The following is a 24044-nucleotide window of genomic DNA, read 5'->3' as shown; positions in this document are numbered from 1 at the left end:
AAAAACAACTTGCTTCTAATATACCTCCCACCCCCCATACTTTCCTCCAATCACTTAAAATTATTAGCCAATTCTGCTCTGAGGAAAAACTCTCCAGCTGGCCACTCAATCTAAGCCCCTTCTCGTTTGTACATCTCTATCGAGTCACATCTCATCCTCCTTCACTCCAAAGAGAAGAGCCTCAACTCGTTCAACCTGTCTTCATAAGACATGCACTCCAGTCCAGACAGCATCCTGGTAAATAGATCAATCTGTTTCTGCCAGCTTCAGCAGTATACTGCCACCATCAACATCATCCCCTCTTTTGGAATTCAGAAGATCTCTCTTTGACACTTCCCCGCTCCTTCCATGAAACAGCAGGAAATGCAAAATGCCTCCTTCTTTCCCAGCTAGCACCCCTTTTGATGAAGAATTTCTAGGTGAAGCACCGGTTTATGTGCATTTCAGTTTAGTGAATTGCACTGTTTTCATGATGTGATCACCTCGACAATAGAGAACTTGCAGTAAACACGGATTAGATGACTGCTTGACAGAACACATCTGTATGAGTTTTGAACTTTCTCTCCCCCTATATTCCATACCACTTCCACGTGACCCACCTTTGGATGTTTGCAATATTCCAGTGAAGCCTAACTCAAGCATAAGGAACTGCATCTAGGTAGGTATGTTCCAGTCTTTTGGATTAAGATTTAATAATATCATAAAATTGGCATCTCAAATTTGGAACTGACCAGGATTACTTGCCGCCTGGCTGCCGTTCTGGGGAGCAATGAATGAATTCCGTTGCTGGCAGTGTTCAGGGTTTCGTTCATCGTATCAGTAGCTTCCTCTCGGTTTTCACTACTGTCAGTTACGCACGTTCCGGGTGGATACTCAGGAATACCATTGCACTCAAATGTAGGATACTTCATTGCTGAATCCCAGTTGGTGTTGTTAGCCATGAGCTGATCCCCTGAACCTGGAGGACTGGTGGGCTGCTGTTAGTCCATCCTCTATCCTTTGACCTGTTTGGCATGGGGAACCGTACCAAAAGCAAAAGCATAAAGCCCTGAATCCAGCCAACATAGGTCATTGAGGCATGCAAGCTTCCAAACCATGGCAAGGTTATGGTCTTCTTGGAGAATGTGAAAGCTTGTACCATGAATTCAGGTTTTTTTCTGTTTTCACGGATGCTTTCTGATCTGGAGATTTCCAGCAACTTGTCATGTATATCTCCGTTCCAATGTTCCTGTCTCTTTGCCCACAAATATTCCATAATGCAATGCATATACACAGTAACACACCTTTGCAAAGATGAGTATGGTCCCATTTGAGTCAACTTTTCTGCCTCTTCCAAGGATTACAAACGTACAATGCTCATGCACTCCCTCCCCTTTAATTTTACAACCTCTTTGTCATTCCTCCCTTTGCATATTTTCCTCCTATAAATTAATTGCAAATATAAATTACAATGTTTGTCAGTGGTTCACCAATCTTTGTCTTCCTGAAGTTTGCAACCACTGTTCATTGTTTCCAGATTTTATGTTGTAAAACCTTTTATGTTGTTTTTCCTGTACACTCTCAGCAAAGCAGAAAACATTTAATGAATCATTTATCATGAAGAAACACCAGAAATTATAAAGTTATGAAGCAGAAAAAAATGTGAATATTTTAATTTGGTGACCCAGGTTGTATCAGCTTTGACAGGAAAATATTCCTCCTCCTTTCCAACATTCATCTTTCTCAAGAAAAGACCCAACAGGTTCCCCTCTGCCACCACCCTCTTCTGTCTGGCAGAAATGGTCCTCACCCTCAACAATTTCTCTTCCGGCTCTTCCCACCTTTTTCCAAACTCAAGGTGAAGCTGTAGCGGTGTGCTACACACAGCGCTAGAATAACGACACGTAGTCGGTGAGTTGGAGTTGCGATAAAAGAGATTTATTCAAACTTTGCGGCCTCCTTTAAAGCCTTCCCGTTCCCACCCTCCCCGGGTGGGACTGCTGTGGGGAATGCATATTCGCAGACCCTTTCTGCGAGCGGGATTTTCCCCCTGCTGGTGAAGATAGTCTGGCGCCCTTTTTGGGGCTGACCTCTCTGCCGGCGCGTGCTGTTTCGTGAGCCGGTTCGAGCGTGCTGGAAAGTGGGTCACCACATAACCCCCCCCCCCCACAGAACCGGCGATACATCCCCCAATGTCCACAGTCTGGATCGGCCTCTGTTTCAGAGGGCTGCCTCTGCGCCGCGGTGCCTGAGCCCGGTCTGCCATTGGGCACGTGGCTTGGTGATCTTTGCGACAGACGCCCCCCTCTCCTTCTCGGCATCCCACAGCACATCTGCCCGGGCCGCCACCTCCCGGGGGTCGCTGAAATCTACGTCGGACAGCAGCAGGCATATGTCCTCGGGCAGTTGCTCTAGGAATGCCTGCTCAAACATGAGGCAGGGTTTGTGTCCTTCAGCCAAGGCCAGCATTTCATTCACTAATGCCGATGGTGGCCTGTCTCCCAAACCATCCAGGTGCAGTAAGCAGGCAGCTCGCTCGCGCCGTGAGAGTCCAAAGGTCCTTATGAGCAGGGCTTTGAATGCTGTGTATTTGCCGTCCTCTGGGGGCGACTGTATAAACTCCTCAACTTGTGCAGCTGTCTCCTGGTCGAGGGAGCTCAGCATGTAGTAGTAACGAGTGGAATCCAAGGTTATCTGCCGAATGTGGAATTGGGCTTCTGCTTGTTTGAACCATAGGCGAGGTTGCAGCGTCTAGAAGCTTGGCAGTTTTAACGAATCTGTGTGAACAGATGCGGTGTCGGTCCAAATATCGTGAGCCGGTTCAAGTGTGCTGGAAAGTGGGTCGCCACAAAGCCATGTATACCTGCATGTGCCTCAGCTATGCCCAACATTTCATTGGCTATGTATAACAGTCTACGTTCCAAGCCTTCCCTGGTAATGCTCCCAAACTCTTTTTGCACTGCACTGACGATTGCATTGGTATATTTTCCTTGCTTTATGCACCCATGCTGATCTCATCAATTTCATCAACTTTACCTCCAGTTTCCACCCTGCCCTTAAATTTACTTGGCCTTTCTGACACTTCTCTCCTCCTCCTCGATCTTTCTGTCTCCAGCTCTGGAGACAAGCTGTCCACCAACATCTTTTACAAACCTCTGACTCTCATTGCTATTCTTGACTATACCTCTACCCATCCTGTCTCCTATAAAACTGCTGTTCCCTTTTCTCAGTTCCTTTGTCCCTGCCACATCTGTTCCCAGGATGAGGCTTTCCTTTCCAGGACATCAGAGATGCCCTGCTCCTTCAAAGAGTGGGGTTTTCCTTTCTCCACCATTGATGCTGCCCTCACCCCATACTCCCACCATCTTTACAGTTATAGAGTTCCTCTTGTCCTCACCTACCACCACGTGACAGTCCGCATCCAACGCCTCATTCTCTGTAACTTCTCCCATCTTTAACAGGATCCCACCATCAAACCTTCGCACCCCCAACCTCCACTTTCCACAGGGGTTCCCTTGTCCATTCGCCCCTCCCCACTAATCTCCCACTTGGTATATATTCCTGAAAGTGACAGAAATGCTACACCTGACCATTCACCTCCTTCATTCAGGACCCCAGACAGTCCTTTCAGCTGAGCCAACACTTTACCTGTAAATCTAATAGGGTCGTCTATTGTGTCCGGTGCTGCCGGTGCAGCCTCCTCTACGTTGGTGAGACCTGACGTAAATTGGGGGACCACTTTGTCGATCACCTTCACTCCATCTGCCAAAAGCGGAACTTCCCAGTAGCCAGTCATTTTAATTCCCATCTCCCATTCCCAATCCAACATGGCCTCCTCTTTTGCCATGATGAGGCCACCCTCAGGGTGGAAGAGCAATGCTTCATATTCCTTCTGGTTACCCTCCAACCTGATGGAATGAACATTGATTTCTCATCTTCTGCATTATTTCCAATATTTTTTCCCTCCCCACCACCCCCTTCCTTCCTCTTCAATTCACCACTCTGGCCTCTTAACTCCTCATGTGTCTATCACCTCCCCTTGGTGCCCTCCTTCTTACTTTCTCCCATGGTCCACATTCCTCTTCTATCAGATTCCTTCTTCTCCAGCCCTTTATCTTTCCCAGTCACCTGGCTTTATCTATCACCTTCTAACTAGTCCTCCATCCCCTTCCCCCCCCAACTTTTTATTCAGGCATCTTCCCCCCTCCTTTCCAGTCCTGATGACAGGTCTCGGTCTGAAACTTTGACTATTTTATTCATCTCCATGAGCACTGCTTGACCCGTTGAGTTCCTCCAGCATTTTGTGTGTGTGTTGCTCCAGATTTCCAGCATCTGCAGAAGGTCTTGTGTTTGTCTTTCATTTATAACTTCTTTTCCAGTTCTTTTGGAAGATCAATGACCATTAATCTTCTCCACAGGTGCTGCCTGGCAATTTTAATGACTTCCACATTATGTATCACAGAGTTCTGTAATATTAATGTGTCTTTTGCACATGTTTCAGTAAATGCAAGTTTAAAAATGTGTATTATAATCTTTAACAAGTGTCATAATTTTAATGAATTTAAAAATTCTAGTGATTTTGAATTCCATAAGGGCAAATTTCTGTTACCCAAACTGCAATAACTAAAAGGTCACTTGCACCACTACCTTTCTACCTTCCATTTTTAAGCCTGTTTTCTACTTTTGGTAGCAATTTACTTTCTCTGCCTTCTCTTTTTAATTAAAAATGTTTTGGTTATTGAGGCAGATCAGTGAATTGTTGAAGTACTGAATCCTTTTCTACTTTTTTCTTTTGTAAGGCCGTTTTATAATGTCACAGAGGATAAATAGAAATAAATCCAGTGCTGGTAAGAAGAAATGTTAATGGGATTGTGTTGAATCAAAACTCTTGACAGACTTGTAATGTTCCTTAATGACGGAAGCAAAGCAACTGAAGTGATTGGACAGGGATACCAGCAGAAAACACAGGAAGGTTGTTTAAGACGGAATTCTCTTCTCAGGAAGTTGAATAATGACAAATTTGGTTTATACTCTAATGACTTAAGAAGCATGGCTTGACCTGCTTCACAGAAGCATGATGCAATAAAAATATTTCATTGGGTTAACACGCAATCAGAAGTCCAATCTTTTGTTGAGCTCCAGTGTCCCTATGTGACGTGATAAACTTATCACTTAAAAATCTTGATAGAAATTGATTACTTTGGTCTTTACTAAAAAATGTTAGAATTTTCAGAAGTCGAGGAGTTATGTTGCAACTTCATAAAAACTCTGGTTAGGCCACATCTGGAGTATTGCATACAGTCCTGGTCACCACACTATAAGAAAGGCATTGAGCTTTGGAGAGGATGCAGAAAAGTCTAAATAATGCTGCTACTGCCTGGCTTAGAGTGCACGTGCTGTCGTGAGAGGCTGGACAAACTTGGGTTGTTTTCTTCAGAGAAGCGGATGCTGAGGGGAGATCTGGTAGAGGTTTATAAGATTATAAGGGATTGTCTGTTTCCCAAGATAGAAATGTCTTAAAAACTAGAGGGCATGAATTGAAGGTGAGAGGAGGTAGGTTCAAAGGGGATGTGAGGAGCAATTTTTTTTACTTACAGGCTTTTAAGTGACATTTAGATAGGCACTTGAATGTGAGGAAGATGGTGGGATATGGATATTTTGTAGTTAGCAGGGATTGGTTTTTTGAATTTGCTTTTTAGCTGGTTCGTTATAAGATTGTGGGCTGAAGGGGCTGTTCCTGTGCTGTACTCTTGTATGTTCTATATTTAATTCATTACATTCCTTCCAATGATGATGTTATGAGCCAGTATTTAAAAGTTTCATGATATTTACAGGAGGGCTACATGATATTTTATAATTGTGAATTTCTTTAACAGCCAAAGATTGTATCGAGTTAATTTTGGTATTGGGTATTGAGCAGATTAATGATGACAGTCCAGCACATCTGAAAAGTTTCTCCTAAATTTTACAAACTTTCATCTTGGGGCAATATTTATTGTATTACAGGATCTAGGAATTGTAATATATTGGACTAGATTCTACAGGCAGAGTGTGGAACTGCTCCACTTACCTAAGTAATGCCAGCAATTTCAGAATGTTGTTCATTTAACTGATGCAGAAGCCTAAAATTGAGTAATTTGTCATTAAATATCTTCTGCTAAGTAGGGAAATGTGATTGTTCTGAGAGTCAGTATTGGCTCAGTGCATCAAATGACTTCCTATATTACTAAGTATGAGATAAAAGAATGACAGACATTCAGAAGCATCAAAAAATTGACAGGTAACAAAGCTAGGACATGACTTTCTTCCAAAGCTTCTCATGACTGAACGGGGTGATGGCTTGTTCTGGCAGCCATGTTAGGGTCCTGTCTTTCTGGATATAGTGAATCAATGACTAAATAAGTATCATAGCAGATGGTGCAGGTAAAAAAAATGTACTGAAAAATCAGGGCCAATATTTCCTTTAAGGGGAAAAGATAATGCTTTTCTGTTCTGAAAGCTGTTGAAGTAGATTCCAAGTAAGAACATTAGGTTGTTGACTTGTTTCTTTCTTCTGTAGAAGCACCTCATCATGAAGTGAGGATCCGCAATTCCTTCAATATTTTACATTGTGTAGTCAAAGGAGATCTGCAGCATAATTGTTTGACATAAGGTGTGAATATTTGAAATGAGCCACTAGACGAGGTTGAGGAGGCTGATGTACGTTGGATAGGTACTTGGGCAGAAAGGCACAAGAGATACAGACAGAATGTAGGTAAATTGGATTAGCGTTGATATGCATCATGGTTGCTATGGAGAACATGAGGTGAAATGGCCCTTTTCCATCCTATACTGTTCTGATTCTATTTAAGTTTAATGTGTTGTAAACCTGTATTCTCGCTACATAACTATTTTATGATATTAACTCAAGTTTTACTTGTTACCATAATAGTTTGCAATGTTACAAAATTGCTTTAAGGAAATTGAGAGAAGAAAATTGCTGTTTTTAGGTGAATCCAGCCTGCTATATACCCCTGGTTGAACTAGTTCCTCATCCTGAAACACGTCCTGCTATTCTGGAACAAACATACGTACTCATGAAAGAAATTGGCCAGTTGCCAGTCAAGTTGACCAAAGAAATCGAAGGATTTGCTTTAAATCGAATTCAATATGCAATTATTGGAGAGTCATGGAGACTTGTTAAGGTATGTATACCTATGTATTTGACAATGTTTGTATTTTTGGTAGTTGTAATGAGTTAATTGGGTGTTCGGTAATCCGTGAGAAATATAGGTGAAAATCCTACTCTGTATGTGATTTAGAACTACAAACATATTAGGATTTACAAAAAGAACATGGACATGCTGACTTCTCATTGCTACTGTTGAGGTGGTACAGGGGCATGAAGATGCCCACTGAACATTTCAGAAACAGCTTCCTCCCCCTCTGTCACCAGGTTTGTGAATGGACAATGAGCCCATGAACACTTCCTCCTTTGCACTGCTTTATTTTTTCATATATACTTATAGTTGGAGTAGATCCCAAGTAAGAATATGAGATTGTTGAATGGCTTCTTGCTTCTATAGAAGCACTTCATCTTGAAGTAAGGATCCGCAATTCCTTCAATATGTTATCTTGTGTAGCCTGTAACAGAGGGAGAAATTCAAGGAGATCTAAAGTGAGTGTTTGACATAAGGTGTAAATATTTGAAATGAGCTGCTAGACAAGGTTGAGGAAGTAGATATATATTGGATAGGTACTTAGACCGAAAGGCACAAGAGATACAGACAGAATGTAGGTAAATTGGATTAGTGTTGATGTGCATCATGGTTGCTATGGGGAAGGCCCATTTCCATGCTATACTTTTCTGATTCTATTTAAGTTTAATGAGTTTGTAAACCTGTATTGTCACTACATAGTATCATAAAATAGTCATTAACTCAAGATTTATCCACATTGATTTGCCTCATGGTAGCAAACACCTCCTCTGTAATCTGTACAGGGTCCATGTTGATGCCGCTTTGCCTCCTTCTATAGACTCTGTAAAGGAAAGGTACGTCACATCTGGAGTTTCTCCAGTTAGCGGACGACTTTCCTCCACGCCTCTTTGACGTAGTGGGGAATCGCATACGAGGCAAGTTACAGTAGTGGTTTGCCATTGCTTTCTGCCAGGTGAATTTCCAAAGAGATCACCAGCCACCAGCTCGTAACCCAGCACGGATGGAAAGCGTGCAGAGGAGCCGTCTGGCTGGATTTGAACTCGCGACCTTTCGTCCCGTATGCTACTACGCCACCAGCCGGGTCATAGATTGTGTGTCCCGATTAAATACAGATGCCACAAATGCATTTCAAATCTCCCTCATCTGTTTCAACTCCACACATGAATTACCATTCTGGTCTTCCAAAGGACCAATTTTTCCCCTTACAATTCTTTTGCTCTTAACATATCTGTAGAAACTCTGGGATTCTCCTTCACCTTGTCTGCTAGAGCAACTTCATGCCTTCTTTTAGCTGCTTGATTTCTTTGTGTTCTCTTGCTTTTCTTGTACTCCATAATCACCTCATTGCCTATATCTGCTATGCACCACCTTTTTTTTCCTAAACAGGGCTTCAATACCTTTTGAAAACCAAGATTCACTACGCTTGTTATCTTTACCTTTTATCCTAACAGACACCTACAAATTTAAATTCACTTGGTCCATTTTTGACCCCCTCCCTCCCCTTTCTCAATCTCTAGAGACAAACTGTTGATCGACACGGATAAGAAACCTTTTCATTCCCATGGTTATCTTTACTATACCTCTCCCTGTCTTCTGTAAAAATGATCTTCCCTTTTCCTAGTTCCTTCGGCTCCACCGCATCTGACTCCAGGATGCTTTCCTTTTTGGGACATAAGAGATGTCCTCCCTTTTTCAAAGAATAGGGTATCCCTTCCTTGAGTATTCATGCTTATCTCACCTGCATCTCCTCCATTTCCCCGATGTCCGCGCTTACCCAATCTCCCCCCCACCCCCCTGCCCTAACAGTGATAAAGTTTCTCTTGTCCTTATCTACCAACCCATGACCTTCTACATCCAACACAACACTCTCTGCAACTTCCACCATCTCCAAAGGGATCCTGCTACCAAATATGTCTTTAGCTCCCCTCCCCCCCACCCCCCCTGCTTTTCATGGGGATCACTCCCTCCGTGACTCCCTTGTTCATTCGTCACTCCCCGCTAATCTCCCTCCTGGCACCTCCCTGTAAGTGGCCAAAGTGCTACACCTGCCCTCTCACCTCCTCCCTAATCTCCATTCAGGGTCTCAAACAATCCTTCCAGGTGAGGCAACACTTCACCTGCAAATCTGGGGTCAGCTATTGCATCCGATGCTCTCGATGCGGCCTACAAAAATATGTGTCATCAGTGGTAGTGTGCCATCTTGTTAAATCCCTGACCTCAGCTGTAATATTTAGAGATTTAGTGTCATTGACAACATGCCACACATAGTGAATTCATCTGAGAAATTCACAAGTGCAATGTACATTCTACAATTTCAGCGTTTGGGGTGATGATGTACAGAACAAGGAGCTCTAAGTATTTGTCAGCCTATAATTATTCAATTTTCTGATCAGACAATCTGAAGTAAATTGGTCCCAAAAAGAACTTTGCTCTTCTACAATCAGGTGAACTATCAAAGTTTTACCAATATTCATCATTCAACTAATATATTTAAAACAAACCACTTATTCCATTTACTATACACGCTTAAATTGTCTGCCACATTTGGCCCCAGTAAATTACTTTTCTTAAAGGTAGGTAGTTGTGCGTTTTTGGAATCTTTAATGTAAGCCACTTGCATTCGAGAACTTAGTATTAAGACGATGTCTCATGAAGTATGACTTTGGGGTTTTGATCCTGAAACAAATGGAATGCTTGCTCTTGAATTAAGTATCACTGTGGCACTTTCATAAAGGTGCAAGGGATTGTGGTGATTGTTACAAAAATTGGGGCAAATCCACAAAGAAATTTAAACACCAGTATGAATATACCATGTCGGGAATACTCTGGTTTTAAATTATATGTAACAGAAATTAGGTGAATAGGTTGGAAAACTTGCCTGATGAATCAGAATTGGGTTTGATATCACCAGCATATGCAATGAAATTTGTTAATATAGCAGCAGCATTACAATGCAATACATGATAAATATGGAAAAAAATAGATAAATTACAGTAAGTATATATGTATATTAAATAGTTAAATTAAAAATAGTGCAGAAGCAACTTTTGGAAACATGGAGAATGAGTGTGTAAGATTGTTTGAGGTTCAAATAGCAGTTAACTGTAGAATAAGTAGTTGGCTTTTGAGATGTATGGGGTTGACTTTGACATTGCAAACAGCCTGGTGCAGCCAACTAAGTTTCCTTGGAAGGGATTGAAAGGATTCAAAAATGACCATTAAGGAGAGGGTGGGGAGGGTTGATACAATTGTAATGGTGACCACTGAATCTAACAGAAATCCAAAGTTTACATCCTGCTCGGTTCCTCCAGCATTTTTTGTGTGTTGCTTACTTTACAGATTGGCAGTTGATTAGGTGATGCTGACCCTCTGCAAATAACAAAATGTGCTAAATTTCCTGTGGAGTTGCTTTCCAAGCCTCGGTCTAAAAAAATCAATCCAAACTTGCAGCCACTTCAAACTAAGGCAGGCTTAATGCACCCTGAAGTTGAGTTGGAATTTTGATTTGGTCTGTGCTGTTAATATATGCCAAAATGTTTGGATTTTAACATGCACATTTTTGTACATTTATGCAGGGATAAAGTTTGCAATGCCAACTGAGGAGGGGAATGCTAAAGGTCACCAAAACAGTCTCTATTGAGATTTAATACTGACCAAAGTCTACATCTAGCTGAGTTGTTTGCTGTCTTTTTTTTCCTTTAAATTAATCATTGTCTCAAAATCCTTCTGAATTGGTTAAAGATAAATTTAAGATTTTGCTGTGTTCGGATTCCAGGATAAGGGAGCACTGAACTCAGGAACAGGATCTTTAATCCACAATGTCTGTTCTGACCACAATGTCAATTTAAACTGCACACCTGCCTATGTGTGAATTACGTTCTTCCATTCCTTCCCTGTTCATCTCTGTCTAAATGACTATTAAACATTGCTCTTGTATCTGCAACACCACTTCTCCTGGCAGTATGTTCCAGAGACCTACCACTCTGTGTTTATGAAACAAAAACGTGTCAGGTGTATCTCTCCTTCAAACCTTGTTCCTCTTGTCTTAAAGCTATGCCCTCTAGTATTTGACACTTGCACCTTGGGTATGGGGGGTGGGGCGGGGTGCAGGGGGGAAAACTGAGTCTCTTCTAGCTATGTTTAATGATTTCATATATACTGTTCAGGTCTTCCCTTGGCCTCTGTATAGAAAACTATCCACATTTGCCCCACCTCTTGTAGCTAATACTCTCTAATCCAGGCAACAACCTGGTGATCATTTTCTGCCTCCTCTCCAAAGCCTCCACATCATTCCCTTAATGTGATGGCTGGAATTGCATGCAATAGGCCAGATGAGGCCTAACTAAATGTTTATACAGCTGCAACATGACTTCCTGACTTTATAACAAATTGCCCCAACCAATGAAGGCAAGTATTTACCAGCTTATCTACTTGTGTTGGCACTTACAGGAGCTATAGGTTTTCACTTCTATGTCAGCACTCCTAAGCATCCAGCCATTTACTGTATACTTTCCTCTTGCATTTGCCCTACAAATTGCAACACCTCTTACTTAAATGGAATGAACTCAACCTGTCATTTTTCTGTTCATATTTACAGCTTATCTATATTCTGCTGAATTGCTTAACAACTTTCCTTACTGTGCACAACTCTGCTACTTTCGTGTTTTCTACAAATTTACTGCTCAGCCCACCTATATCTTCAGCTAAATCATTTATGTGTTATCACAAGCAGCAGTAGGCTCAGCACTGGTCCACACAAAAATCGACTGTAATTTATATTCCTGTTTTGTCACAGCATATCTCAAATGACATCAATTAAAATAAAGGCACAGCTCTGCAAGTATACTTCTACACACCATCAATCTTTGAGAGTAGCCAGTATTATTTTCAAGAAGGGAAATGGGGATAATACAGGAAATTGTAGGCTGGTGAGCCTCACATCAGTGGTAGGAAATCTATTGGAGAACATTTGCAAGGACAGGATTTGTATGCATTTGGAAAAAAAAACTTGAGCTGACCAGAGACAGTCAGCATAGCTTTATGTGGGGCAACACACACACACACACACAAACTCAGCAGGCCAGGCAGCATCTATGGAGAAAAGGTACAGTTGATGTTTCGGGCAAATCCTGCTGAAGGGCTTTAGCCCAAAACGTCAACCGTACTTTTTTCCATAGATGCTGCCTGGCCTGCTGAGTTCCTCCAGCATTTTGTGTGTGTTGCTCGAATTTTCAGCATCTGCAGATTTTCTCTTGTTTATGTGGGGCAAATTGTATTACTAACTTGGTCTGAGTTTTTCAAGGAGCTGATGAAGAGCGATGACAAAGGTAGAGCTGTGGATGTTGTCTATGTAAATTTTAGTGAGGCATTTAACAAGCTCTCTTGTGGTAGACTCATCCAGAAGATGAAGATGCATGACATCCATGCTGTTTTGGAAGTTTGCATTCAGAATTAGCTTGCCCTGTGGAGCCATTTGTGGTGGTGGAAGGATGTTATGCTGGCTGGAGATTTCTGACCAGTGGTGTTCTGCAGGGATAGTGCAAGGATCTCTATAACTTGTGACACTGTGTATATAAATGACTTGGATGAAAATGTAATTAAGTGCGTAACTAAGTTTGTAGATGATGCAAAGACTGGTGGAGCTGCGGACAATGTAGAGGGCTTTCAAAAGATTCAGAAGGATGCAGATCAATTACATATAAGAGCGTAGAAATAGCAGATGGAATTTAATCAAAGCAACTGTGAGGTGCTGTACTCTGAGTTCAAACGCAAGGGGAAAGTATATAGTTATGGCAGGACCCTGGGCATCGTTGATGTGCAGAGGGATCTTGGGATCAAAGTCCATAGCTCACTGAAAGTGATATGAAAGTAAACGTGGTGGTAAAGAAGGCACGTGGCTTACTTTAAGTGCTTGGGGTATACAGGAATAAGGAGGTCATGTTGCAAATATGTAAAACTTTGGTGAGGCTGAGTATTGTGTGCAATTCTTGCTGCCTCATTGCTCCATTACAGAAAGGATGTGAAGACTTCGTAAAAAGTAGAGAAAAGGTTTCTCAGAAGTTGGATTTCCATACACCCACCATTCAGGCCCCTTTAAGCATCTATTCCATCGCGTTAAGCCTATGGCTCTTAGGTTTAGATTTGCTTCCTAACTTTGGAAAAAGATTGACAATGCATCTTATCTATCTCCTCATGATTTTATAGGCCTTTCTAAAGTTACCCCTCACCCACCATATTCCAAGTGCATATTATTATTATTATTATTCATCCTCATCCTCTCTTCCCCCCCCCCTTCACCATGTTTACCTGTGTCAGCACTTTTGGGAAATTAGGCACGTGTATCTCAAGGTGACTCTGTTCTACAACACTTTCATGACCCTGTTATTCACTGATTGTCCTGCCCTAGATTACTCCCCCAAAATGTATCACTTTATAATTGTCCTAGTTAAATTCCATCTGATATTCCTTAAATTACTTTCCCAATTCATCTAGATCCTGTCCTAACCTCGGGCAACTGTTTGGATCCCTGAATACTGGGAAAGTAGGAGGTGAAGGACCAGGTTTTGCGTGTCCTGCAGTAGATGGCTTCAGTCTCCACGATGTGATTTTAGCTCTGTTTTGGAGAAATTGAGCACAAATTGGCTGACTAATTTGCAAAGTACCTGTATTAATTCCACAAGGGCTGTTTAATTCCCCATCCCACTCCCACACTGACCCGCCTGTCTGTGGCCGGCTGCACCACTGTGTTGCAGCCCAGTGCAAACTTATGAAACAGCTCTTCGTCTTCTGCTGGGCACGTCAGTCTTTTAAGCTTAAACTGATTATCTAATCACAGCAGGGTGGCATGGTAGAGCTGCAGCTAGCACATTTGCTTTTCAGCACCAGCTTTCACCAGCTAGGATTCAATTCCCACCGCTGCCTGTAAGGAGCTTTTCCTGTCCTCCCCATTACTATGTTCCAAAGACATACAGTTAATATCAGCGAGCTGTGGCCGTGCTGAGTTGGCACCTGTGGGCTGCCCAGCACAACTCTCACTGATTTGATTTAGCACTGTATATTTCAAGGTAATCTTTTAACTTCAGGCAGCTCATTTCTGTCTGTGGCAAAATTGGATACCTCTACTGTAAGTCACCCATCATTGGCTCAGCTTTTCTCTTCTGTTAGTAAAACCTGACTTTGTCCTGTTTCTTTGAATTATCACCCCAAAGGTCCCCGATTATTCCATTTGACAGGAGGATTTCTGCAACTTGTTCCCATGGTTACGGTGGCCTTGCTTTTCTCTCTGCACAAATACTTCCTCATACATTGAGCATTTCCAGCACTTTTTGTTATTTTTTTTATTTTCAGCACTTGAGAGTTTGCCGTTAAATTAACTATTAACATATCACTTTTTAAATATTAGTATCCTTTGGTATTAAAAACGCTGCATTTCAAAGATCAATCAAAAATGGTGATACTTGAGCAAATAAGACCAGCAAGACCTGTGGAGAATGTTTTTCCCTTAAGTTCGGGGTAGATGATTGTTGAAAATGGGGTGGGGGAGGTATTGTAGCTTTATATCTATTTTGCCAACGTTAAGCAGTATGACATAAGCCACCGAGGCATGACGATCTCACTTGTTCTAATATCATGAGTTAATTATTTGTTGATCACAATCTTGCACTAGTAACTTAATCCAGCAATGTTTTTCTAATAATGTTGAGTTATGTTCGTAATTGAATTGATTGGTTATAGTTAAAAAATTACTAAACAAGTGTTTTGCAAGCCTTGATTTGTTGATGTTTAATATTGCATTGTGTAAGTTCTTAAACTTAAGTCCTATGTGTTATTATGTCTGAAATGAAGAAGACAACAAATGTGTGGAATTTTACCAAAGCTTGTTGAAACTGGTTGTTGGAAGTGGAATGCTGCCAGTTTGAAAGCAAAGCCATGGTGATGGCTAGAAAGGGACGAAGTGGATTCTGCTTAATTAGGACACATCGGGACCAGTACATTTTAGCCCAATTAGGTGGCTGCCCCAATTAGATGAAGTTTTATGGAAATAGTTAAAAATGTGTATTTTAAAAAAAAACAAACTGAGTAACAAATTATGTATTTAAATTAAAGACAGAACAAATTAGAATACTAGCAATAGTACTACAGGACAATAAAACTATGTATTAGTTCCCAATAGTTCTCAATGGAGGACCAAAAGATATAGGAGCAGAATTCAGTCATTTGGCCCAACAAATATGTTCCATCATTTCATCATGGCTAATCCATTTTCTCTCTCAGCCCTAATCTCCGGCGTTCTCCCTGTATCCCTTCATGCCTTGACTAATCAAGAAACTATCAACCTCTGCCCTAAATACACCCAGTGACCCGGTCTCCACAGCTGCCTGTGGCAACAAATTCCACACATCCACTACTTTCTGTCTAAAGAAATTCCTCCTTATCTTCATTCTAAAAGAATGCCCCTCTGTTCTGAGGCTGTGCGCACTGGTCTTAGACTCCCCACCATAAGAACCATCCTCTCCACATCCACTCTATTGAGACCTTTCAACATTTGGTAGTTTTCAGTGAGGTCACCCTTTATTCTTCTGAATTCCATGATTTGTCTATCTTCAGACCTTGCAGTTTCCCAAGAACTTTTTCCCTAGACTGATGCAAAATATTTATGCAGTTCATCTGCCATTTCTTGTCTCCTATTACTACCTCTCCAGCATCATTTTCCAACTGTTTGATATCTTCTCTCACCTCTCTATTACACTTTATTTATCTGAAGAAACTTGGTATCCTATTTAATATTATTGGCTGTTTACCATCTAATTCAATCTTTACCTCCTTTAACTTTTTTAGTTGCCTTCTGTTGGTTTTAAAAATCTTCCCAATACTCTAACTTCCCACTAATTTTTGCTCTATTGTATGCCCTGTCTTTGGTATTTATGTTGGTTGTGTGATCTGCCGCAAAAAGGTTATTGAAAAGCACAAGTCAAGAGATGGATACAAGAACATTTCCAAGTCACTGAATATCCCTTAGAGGACAGTTAATTCAATCATCAGGAAATGGAAAGAATAAGGCACAGTTATAAATCTGGATAGAGCAGGTCATCCTCAAAAACTGAGTGACCATGCAAGAAGAGGCTTAGTGAGGGAGGCCACCAAGAGACCTCTGGAGAAGTTGCAAGCTTCAGTGGCTGAGATGGGAGAGATTGCACATACAACAATTGTTGTCTGGGTATTTCACCAGTCACAGTTTTATGATGGAGTGGCAATGGGAGAGCCACTGATGAAAAATATTCCAATGAAATCTCGGCTATAGTTTGCCAGAAGGTATGTGGGAGACTCTTAAGTCAGCTGGAAGTAGGTTCTATGGTCCGATGAAACCAAAATTCAGCTTTTTGTCCATCAGACTAAACACGATGTTTGACATAAACCAAACACCGCACATAATCAAAAACCCGCCATCCCTACCATGAAGCATGGTGGTGACTGCATCATGCTGTGGGGATGCTTCACTGCAGCAGACCCTGGAAGGCTTGTGAAGGTAGAGGGTAAAATGAACACAGCAAAATACGGAGAAATCCTGGAGGAAAACCTGATGCAGTCTGCAAGAGAACTGCAATTTGGGAGAAGATTTGTTTTCCAGCAAGACAATGACCCTAAGCATAAATTCAAAGCTACACAGGAGTGGCTTAAAAACAACAAAGTTAATGTCCTGGAGTGGCCAAGTCAGAGTCCAGACCTCAATCCAATTGAGAATTTGTGGCTGGATTGAAAAAGGCTGTTCACTCACAATCCACATGCAATTTGACACAGTTTGAGCAGTTTTGTAAAAAAAAAGAAAGGGGGAAAATTGTAGTGTCCAGATGTGCAAAGCTAATAGAGACCTATCCACACAGACTCAAGGCTGTAATTGCTGCCAGAGTTGCATCTATTAAATACTGATTTGAAGGGGGTGAATACTTATGCAATCAATTACTTTGTTTTATATTTGTAATTAATTTAGATTACTTTATAGAGATCTGTTTTCACTTTGACATACAAGAGTCTTTTTCTGTTAATCACTGTCAAAAAAGCCAAATTAAATCCACTGTGTTTCACTGTTGTAAAACCGTAAAACATGAAAACTTTTTATAGGCTCTGTATGTGCGTGTGTATGTATCTGTGCCTTCCAAATTGCTCCCAGAAATTCCAACCTTTGATGCTCTGCTGTTGTCCCTGCCAGTGTTCTTTTCCAGCCAGTTTTGGCTAACTCCTCTCTCGTGCCTCTGTAATTCCCTTTACTCCACTGTGATATTGATACATCTGACTTCAGCTTCTCCTTCTCAAATTCCAGGGTGAATTATGATAATTGGCCCCTAAGAGTTCCTTGACCTTGAACTCTCTGATCAGATCTGGTTCATTGCACAACACCCAGTCCAGAATAGCTCATTCCCTAGTGGGGTCAACCATGAGCTGCTCTAATAAGCCATCTCGTATGCACTCTCGAAACTCCCCCTCTTGGAATCCAGCACCAACCTGATTTTCTCAATCTACCTGCATATCGAAATCCCCCATGACTATTGTAGCATTGCCCTTTTGGCATGCATTTTGTATCTCCTGTTGTAGTTTGTAGACCACATGTTCACTACTGTTTGGTGGTCTGTATATAACTCCCATCAAACTCTTTTTACCCCTGCAGTTCCTTGCTTGACCCACAACAATTTAATACCTTCTGACCCTATGTCACCTCTTGCTAATGATTTGATTTCACTTTTTAATAACAGAATCATGCCACTTCCTTTGCCTACCTGCTTGTCCTTTCAATACAACGTGTATGCAAGGAACAAAATTAGTGCAAATGCCTAGTGCAGTTAATGGGTAACTTCATTTGCATCCTCCAAATCTTTACTTTCATTATAACTTTCAAGATGATTGTCAATAATATCAAATTCTTCATAGTCTCTAACTTGTTGAAGTAGTGACATCATTTCATTTTCACTCTTGGCTGTTTCTGTCATCTCCAGCATGTACGTTTGAAACAACATTAAACAAAACACCTTGCAGTTGTCTTACTGCTTATTTCACACCAACTCTCAGTGACAAAGATCACTGCTTTTTGAACACAGACATGCGCAACTGATGCTATCTAAAAACAGTTTGCTCTAAGCACAATGTATCATCTAACAGTCATACAGTGCATGTGATTGACACTAGTTAGATCCTGCTTGGCAACAGTCTCCTGCCCAAATTAAGGACATAGTGTCCCAAATACACAAGGGAATTACCAGCAATTTTTTGATTTTTTTTTCCTCTGAGAGTTGTCCCAAAAAAGCAGCTGCTCCAAATAATTGATGGCCCAATTAACTGGAATTCACTAATTACAGCAAGAAAGTTATTGGTACAAAGTACTCATGTAAGGATCTTTAATGATCCTTGAAAATTGTGTATAGATATGATAACTTTCCCATCTAAAATTGTTATGGTTTCTTTTATCTTGTTGATGCATGACATTCGATCTAAAATTTGTTTTTCTGCAGGGTTGACACCCAGTGTCCTTGTTTTGTTCAGCACATGTCCTGTTGACACAACAAAATCAGCAATAGGACTTAAAGACCCTAAAAAAAATTCAGCCAAAGTCCCATGGCTAATCTTTTGACTCTCAACCAGCAAGCACCACCAAATGTCCAAGTGCACTGATACTCATAAGTAGTATCTGCGAAGGGATTTACAATTCCCATGCCAGAAACCTTGGAGCAGTTCCCAAATCTTCTGGTAGTCTTGTTAAACCAATAAATGATTAATGTCAGGAGCTCTCAGGCTGGAAGCTAAAAGCTGAGAAGAAAAGGGATTGGATGTCCTACAAAATAATCTTGAAACTCAAAGAAGAAATAGCAGGAGAGAAAAGCATCAGAGATTCAGCAACAACAAAAAATTTGGATTCTTCAATGCTATAGAGCATTTATGACCCAAACACCTAAGGCCCCTTCTGCTCAAAGTCAAGAATGGAGGAATGATGGCTAGTGCCCACTGGTAGGAGCAGTTTGAAAATAATTTCAAAGAAGCCTCCTTCATGAGAGTCTCCTTGATTACATTCAGGAGCTGACTATCTACCACTACTTCGGCACTAAATTGTCCAAGCAAAAGGTTGGGAAGGTTGGCCACCAATCTACTGGGGGGGAAAAAGGCCTCAGGAACGGATCAAATCCCAGGTGAAGTACTAAAGTAGTGCAGACGTTGGATTTGTGTCATACATTTAAGGCACCTATCCCACTGTACTATTCAATCATTTTTTTGTTGATGGTCAAGGGTCCATTTGCCATGATAATTAATCTTATTGATTTACACACAGCCTGAAATATGGTGAATTTTGCTTTAGAATTGCTTTGTAACTTTATTTGACACTGGGGAGCCAGACTTATCAGGGAACTGTTTAAAAATGAACATGAGCCCTGTTAATTTTTTTTTCAATTTTAATGGTCAAATTTTTAATGTATGCTTTCAGCAGACAGTTTGAGTGACTAGTTGGTAAGATAACTTTTGAGTTTCTAAAATGGAATAACAATACTTCTGTTAAACTTAGGATGGTGTGCTGTCACCTGAAGATGTAGACCTTGTGATGTCAGCTGGTTTAGGAATGCGTTATGCTTTTATGGGACCTTTTGAAACTGCTCATCTCAATGCACAAGGTAAGAACTGATGAAGTCCACCGTATAGTGGTAGTTACTCATGATGCTAACAAGCCTCATTACAGCCTTAGCCATTTAAAATCTATTAAAGAGAAGAAAACAAAATATGAAGTTTGTTTATGATTCCTTGTCACTTGGAAAAAAGCTGTGATATGGAAAGCCAAGATGGGTCATGTGAGTTGGCAAAGATGGTGCATTATGTGAAGAAATGGGATTATTCATTTTAAGAATATTTTATGTAAGATGTTTATTTTCATAGCTACTTGGGAGTCGTGGTACACAAAGGTGAACAAGATGGCGCTGGCGATCACCGGTGTCTTTCCGTGCACTACAGAAAATTGTTCCAAAATTCCTCTTAAATATATTTGCTTTTGCTGCAATCTGCAGCATGCAACATTTCTCTAAACAGTGGACTTTTAAATCACCTCACGATCTTCAGCTCTCACGATCAACTGAAGAACCTGGACCAGTCAGGTGCCATTAAGGCTCATCACCATGTTCAAGAGCGAGGCAGGAGATGGGGACTCCAAGCCAGGCTGAAACACAGAAAGATGAGGCCTCCTCTACCCAGCATTTTTTTTTAAAATTCTTTTTTTTTTAATTTTATTTTCTTTTTTTTATTAAAGGAATGACACAATACAGAATATATAATGGATTACATTTTCCTCCATTTTGCTTTAGTATCGTACCCCCAAAACAAACCTCCCCCCCCACCCACCCTCCCCGAACATATCATGGCAGCTAATATATCTACAACACAACAATTCACAAATACAAGTATGGACATTTCACAGCCGTACCCCCACACTACTTCAATACGACAGCTCATACACATCTGCAACATGTCAGATGATCCAAAATACACTCATATTTACAATTCATCAACCACCCTGTGAGGTAAATTATAAGTGTGTTAAATGGGAGGCAACTTCCTAAGTACAATCAAATGCCCTCAACTAGTAGGTAATTCCTTAAGACTCCCAAAATATGATAAGAAAGGTCCCTATTCGCCCGTAGGAGAATTTTGCTATTGGCCCGTAGGAGAATTTTCCTGGTTTGGAAATCTGCCACTCCCCCAACTGCTGCTGCTTGGTTAGAAGATGTAATGTTTTTTCTGAAATTAGAAAAGATTAAATTCACTTTGAGGGGGTCTGTGAAAAAGTTCTATTCAAAATGGGGACCTTTCTTATCTACCCAGCATCTTTGCCAATGTGCAGTCATTGGAGAATAAAACTGAGGATCTGATGGCAAGACTGCTGTATCAGAGGCAGATGAGATTCTGCTCAATTGTATGCTGTATCGAAATTTGATTATCTCTGGATACGCCGGATGCAGTGGACAGGTCAGAAGAATTCATGTTTCACAGGATGGACTGAAGAACGGACTCAAGTAAGGCAAAGGGAGGAGGTGTGCGTTTATGGTCAATTCTCTTCAGTGCTCCAGCATGGCAGTTCTGTCAAACTCGTTTTCCCCCTGACCCGGAACACCTAAATGCAGACCATTTTATTTACCTCAGCTGTTCTCATCCGTGATCCTGACCACAGCTTGTACACCACCAGCGGCTGACTATAAGCAAACACTCGCAACACTGCATGATGACGTCTGCAGACATGAAACAGCCCATCCCAATGCATTTCAAAATGTAGTCAGAGACTTCAACCAGGCTTGCTTGAAGAAAACCCTGCCCAATTACCATCAGCATATAACCTGTAGCACCAGAGGTCCCAACATACCAGACCACTGGTATACTAAGATAAGGAATGCCTACCATTCTTCGCCCAGACTGCATTTTGGTAGATCGAATCGCTTGGCAGACCTCCTCCTAACTGCATACAGGCAGAGCCTAAAGAGCAAGGCTCCAGAGATTAGGACAACTGAGGTGGTTGCAGGAGGCAGACGAGTAATTACAGGATTGCTTTGAGTCAATGGACTGAGCCACGTTCAAGTACTCATCTGGAGATCTGAATGAATACACCATAGTTGTAATGGACTTTATTAAAATAGCTGTGGATGAGTGTGTCCCCACTAAATTATTCAGAATCTTCCCCAATCTGAAGCCCTGGATGAACCAAGAGATCTGAAATTTGTTAAGGGCCAGATCAGAGACATTCAAATCTGGAGACCAAGAAAGCTACAAGAAGTGCAGGTATGATCTCTGGAAAGCCATCTCCCGGGCAAAGTGGAGATTCAGGAACAAACAAATCAACAAGGGATGCTCTGCAGCTGTGGCCAGGTTTGAATACTATCACCTCCTACAAGGTTAAATCCAGCAACATGGGAGACAGTAGGGTTTCGCTTCCAGATGAGCTCAATGCCTTCTGTGCTTGCTTTGACTGTCAGAATGTGGGGGAACCATTACAAGCCCCCACATCTCCCAATGATCCTTTGATCTCAGTACCTGAAGCTGAGGTGTGGGCTGCCTTCAGGAGGGTGAATCCATGGAAAGCAGCCGGACCGATGGGCACGTACTAAAGATCTGTGCTGATCGACTGGCTGGTGTATTCGGCGGGCTTCAATTGTAACAGAGCCCAAGAAGAGCGTGGTGACCCACCTCAGTGACGATAACCCAGTTGCACTTAAATCCACGGTGCTGAAGTATTTTGAGAGGCTAGTGATGAAACATATCTGCTCTAGGCCGAGAGGTGACTTGGATCCACTCCAATTTGCCTACCAGAGCAACAGGTTCACAGCAGATGCCATCGCATTGGCTCTTTACTCAATCCTAGAACATCTGGACAGCAAAGGTGCATACATCAGGATGCTCTTTATTGACTACAGCTCAGCATGCAATACCTTCATCCCCTCAAACTAGTCAATAAGCTCCAAGCTCTGGGCCTCAATACTCTCTTGTGCAATCGGATCCTGGATTTCCTCACTTTCAGACCCCAGTCAGTTCAGATTGGGGGAGAAACATCACCTCCATGATTTCCATCAGCACAGGTGCACCACAGGGCTGTGTGCTTAGCCCCCAGCTCTGCTCGCTTTACATTCTGACTGTGAGGCTAAGCACAGTTCCAACATCACATTCAAGTTTGATGACAATGTTGTGAGCCAAATCAAAGGTGGTGATAAATCAGCATATGGGAGGGAGACTGAAAATTTGGCTGAGGTGAGTGATGTTATAACAACAACCTCTCACTCATTGTCAGCAAGACCAAGGAACTGATTGTAGACTTCAGGAGAGGGGAACCAAAGGTCCATAAGCCAGTCCACATCAGAGGTGGAGAGGGTTAGCAAGTTTAAATTCCTTGGCGTTTCTATTTCAGAGGATCTGTCCTGGACCCTGCACGTAAGTGCAATTGCGAAGAAAGTACAGCAGCGCCACTACTTCCCTTCCTTAGATGTCAAACCGAACTTCCTGCAGAGGTCCGGCATGGCATCTGAAACTGACAAACTTCTATAGCAGTGTAGTGGAGAGTGCATTGACTGGCTGCATCACAGCCTGGTATGGAAACACCAATGCCCTTGAAAGGAAAATCCTACAAAAGGCAGTGGATTCAGCCCAGTACATAACAGGTAAAGCCCTCCAAATCATTGAGCACATCTACATGAAATCCTGTCATAGGAAAGCAGCATCCATCATCAGTGTTCACCACCACGCAGAGGACTTGCAGCAAGGTTCAAGAACAGTTAACACCCCTCCACTCTCAGGCTCTTGAATAAAAGGGGATAACTACACTCACTCACCCCATCATTCAAATGTTTCCCATAACCAATGATTTCATTTTAAGGACTCTTTTTCTTGTTATTTATTTGTATTTGCATTTGCAAAGTTTGTTGTCTTCTGCACTCTGGTTGATCTTTCATTGATCCTGTTATAGTCACTATTCTATAGATTTGCTGAGTATGCCCACGGGAAAATGAATCTCAGGGTTGTATATGATTACATACGATTTGATAATAAAATTTACTTTGAACTTTTTAATTTTGAAGTTTATATCTTAAGTGCATCATGTAATCAGGAAGAAAATGCCTCACTGGTATTTATTGCAGCAATTTATAACAGGCCTCAGAAGTTCAAAGGTTCATTTATTATGAAAGCACACAACTTTTGAAATTCTTCTCCAGATGGCATTGAAACCAAGGAAGAAAAGAAAGGCAGCATGATCATCAACTCCCAAATCCTTCCTCCCTGCACAAAAAAACAAAGAAAAATGGACCAGGCACATTGACCCCCAAATTTGCTGCAATACCACACTTGCAGCACTAAGCACAG

General features: G+C 41.5%; 1 protein-coding gene and 1 long non-coding RNA gene across 3 annotated transcripts in view; one reads left to right on the top strand and one right to left on the bottom strand.

Annotated features, from left to right (window-relative positions):
* LOC134349605 (uncharacterized) overlaps positions 1 to 24044 on the bottom strand; it is a 71624-nt gene that overhangs the window by 33594 nt on the left and 13986 nt on the right. Inside the window, exon 4 of one of the 2 annotated variants that reach the window (XR_010018726.1) lies at positions 7215 to 7602. The exons of the other annotated variant lie outside the window; for it this stretch is intronic. This is a non-coding gene — a long non-coding RNA (uncharacterized LOC134349605). Of the gene's footprint in view, positions 1 to 7214; positions 7603 to 24044 lie in introns of those variants that run through there. 2 annotated transcript variants of the gene reach the window in all.
* The window catches only part of cryl1 (crystallin, lambda 1), a 77234-nt gene that overhangs the window by 51533 nt on the left and 1657 nt on the right, over positions 1 to 24044 (top strand). Inside the window, exons 5-6 of the mRNA XM_063054176.1 lie at positions 6969 to 7163; positions 19723 to 19828. Coding sequence (XP_062910246.1) covers positions 6969 to 7163; positions 19723 to 19828 — 301 coding nt within the window. The remainder of the gene's footprint in view (positions 1 to 6968; positions 7164 to 19722; positions 19829 to 24044) is intronic.

The sequence above is a fragment of the Mobula hypostoma genome, chromosome 7, assembly GCF_963921235.1.
Source record: "Mobula hypostoma chromosome 7, sMobHyp1.1, whole genome shotgun sequence".
In the NCBI taxonomy this organism is placed as follows: Eukaryota; Metazoa; Chordata; class Chondrichthyes; order Myliobatiformes; family Myliobatidae; genus Mobula; species Mobula hypostoma.
This window is presented reverse-complemented; position numbering and strand designations above follow the sequence as displayed.